This window comes from Etheostoma spectabile, chromosome 16 (assembly GCF_008692095.1).
Source record: "Etheostoma spectabile isolate EspeVRDwgs_2016 chromosome 16, UIUC_Espe_1.0, whole genome shotgun sequence".
In the NCBI taxonomy this organism is placed as follows: domain Eukaryota; kingdom Metazoa; phylum Chordata; class Actinopteri; order Perciformes; family Percidae; genus Etheostoma; species Etheostoma spectabile.
In genome coordinates this window covers 18807759-18815258 of record NC_045748.1, presented here as the reverse complement: position 1 = coordinate 18815258, position 7500 = coordinate 18807759, and the positions used below count along the sequence as shown (strand labels likewise).

The 7500-nt window shown below is 40.7% G+C and overlaps 1 protein-coding gene across 1 annotated transcript in view; it reads left to right on the top strand.

Moving 5' to 3' along the window:
* The window catches only part of ddx54 (DEAD (Asp-Glu-Ala-Asp) box polypeptide 54), an 11239-nt gene extending 6262 nt beyond the window's left edge, over positions 1 to 4977 (top strand). The window contains exons 10-20 of the mRNA XM_032539741.1: positions 19 to 150; positions 254 to 464; positions 612 to 743; positions 862 to 1083; positions 1175 to 1248; positions 1348 to 1557; positions 2672 to 2820; positions 2898 to 3011; positions 3120 to 3230; positions 3330 to 3463; positions 4070 to 4977. Of these exons, the coding sequence (XP_032395632.1) occupies positions 19 to 150; positions 254 to 464; positions 612 to 743; positions 862 to 1083; positions 1175 to 1248; positions 1348 to 1557; positions 2672 to 2820; positions 2898 to 3011; positions 3120 to 3230; positions 3330 to 3463; positions 4070 to 4335 (1755 nt within the window). The 3' untranslated portion in view covers positions 4336 to 4977. The remainder of the gene's footprint in view (positions 1 to 18; positions 151 to 253; positions 465 to 611; positions 744 to 861; positions 1084 to 1174; positions 1249 to 1347; positions 1558 to 2671; positions 2821 to 2897; positions 3012 to 3119; positions 3231 to 3329; positions 3464 to 4069) is intronic.
* The last annotated feature ends 2523 nt before the right edge of the window (positions 4978 to 7500 follow it).

Genomic DNA, 7500 nt, shown 5'->3' with positions numbered 1-7500 from the left:
TCTCCGGTCTTTCCTCAGCTGTCATTTTTCCATGTGCGTATGGATGAAAAGCAGGCACTGCTGCTCTACCTGCTGAGGAATGTAGTGAAGCCTCAGGAGCAGACAGTGGTTTTTGTAGCCACCAAACACCATGTAGAGTACATCAAGGAGGTAAGATACAAACAGCATAATGAAACACTCTCAGTAAGTCCAGTTGTGGAAAAAACACTCATCAGCTTTGATTCATGGTGCTTTCTTTTGTTTTGATCTCCAGCTGCTGACTTCAGAAGGTGTGGAGTGTGCCTATATCTACAGCGCCCTCGATCAGACTGCCAGGAAGATCAACATAGGGAAATTTGTGCATCGGAAAGCCATGGTGCTAATTGTGACAGATGTTGCTGCTCGTGGTATAGACATCCCCATGCTGGACAATGTCATTAACTACAACTTCCCCTCCAAGCCCAAGCTCTTCTTGCACAGAGTTGGTGAGTGGCTTAGACAACAGATTACAATCAAGAGTGTGCCCCTAATCAAAGTTTGTTGTTTTTTAACCAAATTCTAACAACTGGAAGAAGTGATGAGGTTAATATGATAAATGATGAATTATTTTTCCCTCTGTCTTTTCCCATCAGGCCGTGTGGGACGTGCTGGACGCAGTGGCATAGCCTACAGTATGATTTGTCCAGATGAGATGCCTTTTGTCTACGACCTTCACCTCTTCCTTGGAAGGCCTGTTCAGTTCGCCACACATGAACACACACAAGGTAGGCTTCACGGGAGGCCTGCAAGGACTCCAACTCATAAATTAACTCTTGGATTAATTAGTTGACACAATCTTTGGCTCTCTACTGTTACTCTCTCCAATCTAAACCTTTCCTCCAGATTCAGAGGGCGTGTTTGGTCGGGTCCCTCAGAGTATACTGGATGATGAAAGTTCTCATCTGACGACAATTCACGAGAACTCCCTGGACCTGCAAAACATGCACCATGTCTCCGAGAACGCCTACAAGCAGTATCTTAAGTCTCGACCAAACCCCTCACCTGAGTCCTTCAGACGGGTCAAAAACACAGATCTGTCCAGCATGTCTGTCCATCCATTACTAGGTCAGTTTATGGCAGGATGAACTATGAAGAGAACATTGATGATGGTTCTCAGGCAGTGGTTGGTAACAACATTTGATTGATCTTGTTTCAGTATCTGGTTTGGAGAAAACGGAACTGGAGCGCCTTCAAATAGTTGATGCCATCAAAGGCTACAAATCCAAATCGGTGAGTTACTGTAGATTGTAAGTCAGATATCTCATACTGCTGGAATTCCCCGGTAACCTGTGATAAAACATAAAAAAAATCCCCCTTTGTCTACTGTAGACTATCTTTGAAATCAACTCTAACAGTAAGACGCAGGCTGGTGAGGTGATGCGGACCAAACGCTCTAAGGACACGCGACTGGTGGACAAATACAGCAAACGGAGAGACAGCCTGGCAGCAGAAAGCCAGCTGCACCAGCCCGTCAAGCCCTCCACCAGCGCCGACGATGATTTCACACGCACCACGGGCGAAGAAGAGGATGACATTAAGGCAAAAAAAACCTTTCATGCCACTGTGGTATTATGATTTGAAACCAGGCATCCACAGCGGGTTTTTACTTTAGTGTTTTTGTAAGACCTACATGTGGAGCACTGATAATACAGTAGGGGTGTGACACTCCTCTCAGGCGAGACAAGAGATTAGGTTCATGAGAACGAGACGATATTTCAACACTATTTTTAAAGAAAATTAAGGCAGGCAGCTTTTTACAATTGCAACTCCGCTACCACTCTGCAAAAGTGAACTTTGGCTCTAATTTAGAGGTCAAAGCCACACTCATCTTTAAAGCCAGGTGTAATATAAGACCAACCAGGTCAGATTGGCTGCACCTGTGACCAATATTGCGAGACAATTTATTTTTTTGCGTTTTTCCACTGCATGGTATCTACTCGACTTGCCTCAAATCTACTCTCCTTTTTTGGTTTTCTACTCCGAAAAAAAGCTAACAAGTACTTTTTGTAGTACTTCCTCAGTCGAGGTCCCAAGCAAGCTGAGGCAATACCAAAAGGTGACGTGAAAACCTTCAAACTCCTGATTGGTCAGAGAGGATTGTCCCTAATCTTTGCGTCATCATTGCTAGCAACAGATGGCGGGGGCGGGGTCCGGAAAAAACAGCGGTGTTTACCTGAAATTGTACTGCGACTGGCCTCTGGGAGAAAATTGGCTGCAAGACTGACGGGGGGCGCCGCGTCCGACTCTCTCTCAATACAATCTACGGGACTTGCGCTATGTTCTCAGAGCTGCTGCTCTGTTTTATTAAATCTTCTTATGGTTTGAAAAAAAAAATCTATTAGAGCACAGGAACAAGTGTTGGCATCTTGAGTCTAGATGCCAATGCTCTAGTGAGTGTTACTGTGCATTTTATTTTACTAGATGGAAGAAATGTCATTTACCACTGTCCCACATTCAACTGAAGTAGGAACGGAAAAAAAGATACGTTATATGATTGAGCTCTAATAGATTTCTTTTTTTTTATCTGTAAGAGGATTTGATAAAACAGAGCAGCATCTCTACTATGTTAATACTATGTTAAATTGTCCTTTTCCACAGTTAAATGCCAACCTCATGTCAGTGTTTAACATGTAATTATTCATGTTCCCACCAGGGGGTGTTCTCTGTGGTGGTAGGTGGCAAAAGGAGAAGCCTGCAGGAAGATGGGGAAGAAGGACAAAAGAACAAGAGAAGCAGACAGTCGGGCAAAGATGAGGACTTTTACATCCCATACAGACCCAAAGACTTTAACTCTGAGAGAGGGTGAGGCATGAATATTTTGCTGTTTAAAAATATACTATTTGCTTGTGATAACCTCCTTATGTTTGGTGTGATGATAGGTTAAGTCTCGGCGGAGAGGGCACTGTCTTTGACCAGCAGGCCTCCTCGGCCGTCCTGGACCTCATGGGAGATGATGGAGCCAAGTTAAACCAGCACAAGAGCATAATGAAATGGTGAACATTTTAATTCACTAATTCACTCTAAATCTGCTTGTTTTTGACACTCTTAGGTATTTCTATGGATTAAATTTAGATTTATAATTTAGAGTCTGTCATTTGTAGGGACCGTAAGAGGAAGCGCTTTGTAAGAGAAGCAGGAAAGGAGGACCAGAAGAAGAAGATCAGAACAGATGGTGGACAGGTCATCAACAACAAGAAGAACAGGAAGAACTTGTATCCTTTTTGTTTACTTGTTCAATTTTACTATTCTCTCTCACTCTGGCTACATTTATCTGTATTGTTAAGACGTTGTGCTACTTAACGGCAAGTCAGTTACGAGGAGTGGAAGAAGAAATACAAGGTTGATGACGGAGGATCTGGCTCAGATGGTGAAGGAGGAGGAAGAGGAAGAGGAGGAGGAGGGAGAGGGAGAGGGAGAGGAAAAGGAGGGAGCAGGCCAGGAGGAGGTAGGAGAGCATCTTCATCTGAAATAAGCCATTACATCTGATAGACTGTTTTGTTTCAAAAGAAATAATTAGTCAAATGTACTTAAATATAATATAATAAATGTCCATGTTTTTTTTTATTTATTTACTCAGAGGCCACAAATTATAAAGCAAAAGTTCGTCATTGTCTAAAACTCTAATTAACACTGTTTTTCTTGTTTGGTTTATCCGTGCCAAAACCAAAGTTGAAAAGTGACTCTGAGCAGTCCCCCGGCAACCAGGAAGTAACTGGTTATGTCCAAGATATAGAAAGTCACACAACCAGTATATTTAATCTTTTCTAATTTAAGACAGACCATGCCTTCTCTGATCCACTAACTATATGTTGGTTGAATAGAGCTATTCCGTTTAAAAAATAGAAGGCCAACATGCTGATTTTAACTTTAATAAACACATTGCCATTTTGAATCTGAATTACCCAACCTCCAACAGTGTTTAGTTTGCTTCTCATTCTGACCGGAAAGAGAAAGCACTTTGTTCATGCTTTTTCAGTTCTACATGGACCATCAAAAAATACAACTAATATTGTTTTCTTAATACTTGTTTCTGTATCTTTCGGTCTCCCAGGCCGTGGCCGGGGTCGTGGCGGTAATCCTAACTTTCAGAGTCCTGTAGGACCGCAGCAGACACCCGGTGGCCGCAGAGTGCGCTCAGAGCTGAAGACGCCCGAGCAGATCCTGAAGCAGCGCAAGAAACACCAGAAGCATCAGTTTCTGCAGAGTGGAGGCCTGAAGAATCTCCGTAACAAGAACAAACAGTGGGTCGGAGAAGTCAATAAGTCAGGTTTTGGACGGGGTGGTCAAAAGAAAGGTAAGATGAGGAAGAGACTCTGAGGAGGACCCAGAGGGACAACTATCACGGAGGGATGAGATAGTTGAGATGGAGGGCGTCATTAGAGACTGGATGATGAATACAGTTATCCTCGCAAACCACCTTAAATCGCTTCACGGGGTCTTTTGCGGTTGTGGATTAAAGCAGAAGATGAGTTGAGGAAAGTGTTTCTAGACTGTAGAGATGAACTACTGAAGTCTAGATTTGACACGGAATATGTATAAGAATGACCCAATGAACTGCGTTTACTCTTGTGTGTTGGCTGATTGATTTTGATAACTGAGCTATTTCTATACACATTATTAACTGATGTCAAAATACAGATGTGAATAAGACTATTCTGCTAGGGCATCTTCATTGGTAGTCAGTTGCATGTTGATAGAAAAAAAGGTGTGTTTTATGACGTGTCTTTCCAAAATGTATACATTGTCAGTCTTAAAGCTGTGTTTTTCATACTGTAATCTGCCAAGTGCCAGCCAAAAAGGCTCTATGCTGCGCCAAAGGGATGAGGAGGGACTGTGAAGTGTCCCTGATCTGCTCCAGGCAATACTGGTTCTGGCCCAACTGCGTCTGGAAGAATATCTTTAAGATGTGAGAAACATATGGATGACAATAACGCTCCATTAAACAGGGTAATAATATCAGGGGAACTGTGATCTGACTTTCTCTATCTGGTGTCCCTTTGGACATTTAGTTGCTATTTAAATGAAAGCCCTGGCAGGGTAACCACAGAATGTTTGATGTGACTTTGTTCCCGGACTTCTGCCTTCTGGATTCCCAGTTTGTACTCCAGTGGATGATGTGAAATGAAAAATGAGGTACTGGTTTGTGTGAACTGAGTCCTACCGCTTCTTTATGGAGCCTGCACAGTCCAAAATTATACAGTATATATCTTTTTATTTCTGTCTATATATATATATATATATATATATCTATCTCTATCTATCTCTCTGAAAATCTATCTCTCTCTCTCTAGATAGATAGATCTATATATGTGCGCAGCAAACAAGGTTATTCATCTCTGTAAAGGTAATGTTCTCCACCAAATTGTGTTCAATGAAGGAGTTGAAGTCACAGATTTTGTGGTGTGTTGACCTAAGATTAACTCCTTTTAATTTTTCTACTAATGATGAAATAAAACATCTTTATAAGGTACAATGCTGCACTCTTTAGGTGGAAAACCAGCACTACAAATCAGTGTGATTGTACCAGTGTCCTCAAAAAGCTGAAGACTGCTGTGCTCCACTGTTTTCTCACACCACTTATGGTGGGTATACTTGCATACACAGTATGGCATTAGAAGAAAGTGAATAAAAAAATGCATATGAGAGGCTATGTCGGTGGGACAATAACTGCCTTAAATATTAGCGTTCAGATTCAGCTTGGATGCTTAAACAACACAAAACAGTATTTCAGTTTTTCTCAATAATAACCTTCAATTTTTTAGAAAAATACATATTTATCCGTAATATAATTTAAGGGATTGATTGGCATAATATAAAAAAAGAAATCTTGTATTATTAGTGGTATTTAACATCATGATTCAAATATGTAATAAAAGTATTGTAATGGAAAATGTTTTTATCATGTTTTAGGTAATATTTTTTAAATATTTTTTATTACTAAGACTTGATGAATTTAAAGTCTCAATACCCATTTATTTAATTTGAATTAAGACAAACTGTCATAGTTTAACTTATTCAATTCTTTTAATTTTTGATTATTTTCATAAACAATATCAAATAAAAGTTTTTTTCTGTCATGAATAATGGACTTAACATCTGACAACTGAGAAGCATCATATTGGCTTTTGTTTCTGGCTGCATGTCAAATGATCTTGTAATTCATATCCTGCAGAAGATACAACAGTCGATCATCCAGCAAAGGAGTATTCTCTCATTTTTTCAAGCTGTTGGGAAGGTGCAAAACATGACCACATGCACAGCAGGCTGGGAGGAAAGAGCAGCAGTACACCAATAGAAGTGAGGCGGACAAGAGGCTCAGTCCATCTGGATGTGGTTAGTGCGAGCTGTTTTTTGGAGGATATGCGTACCGGCCATCAAAGCTTATTCATGACTGCAGTTACTCGAGGGCCGAGATTGGTGCTTTTCAGTCGGATGTGTGAATGCTGCTAAAGAAGGAAGAAAATGGGTGGTAGTTGGGCAATGAATTTGGTCCAAACATAGTCACCATGGCGATTGTCATGGGACACACACCAGAGCCCTGTCATATTTCATATTGGGTATCTTCCAAATAACACCCATTCATAAAACACACCAGCTACGCTGTCTAGCTGTCATATTTTCAATTATTCATATATTCATCATTGAGCTATACATTGAGATTAGTATGTTAAAAAAGAAAAGCTACATATTAAAAAATAGGGAATATATAATATATTAACAAAGATATACCTTGCAAATATTCCAAGAAATTGCCTGTTAATACGTAAAGATGTTTTTATATACGGTCCATCCATTGCTTTACTTTAGAAAAAGCTCAGCAGTATTTTTCGTGCTATGACATTTTGAAATCTACACATTTATCTCTTGTAATGAATTTGTTAAAATATGTTCTGTAGTTTTTTGTTAAAATAACTAATTTTGCATCTCTGTGTCCAAATGAGGCTTATAAAATTAGAACGATTGGAGTGCTTAATTTAACTGATTGATGAAACACACCCCTAAGCAAACCGTAGGCTGGCTACAGAAAGTTATTTGTGGCAAACAAGATCTAGATAGGGCATTTGTACGGTCTGTCCCCTAACTATCTTGGACCAGAACGAACTGGAGAGAAGAAGGTTATGTTGCCTACGATATCAGTTAATCCTCACCGAGAGATACTGAGCTACAGTCTGCCTTTACCTCATATTCCGTCCTCTGGGAAACAATCCTCACCCTCCTCATCTATCTGATGGCCCCTCTCCCGATCCCAGCGCTCTTTAGTGCTACAGCAGCTTTCCAGTCATCAGGAACAGGGGCTTTATCTTTGTTTAGGGTTCCCAGGCCTAACACAGCATCCACTTGAGATATGCCAAACAGCCTGATCATCAGAGCACTGCAGCTCTCAGAACAGGGATGTAAATGCTAGGCAGTAGTTACAGTGGGACTGTACTGTCTGTGTGTAGATAGCCGTAGACGTCTGACAGAACCAGATTTCGTTTTTTT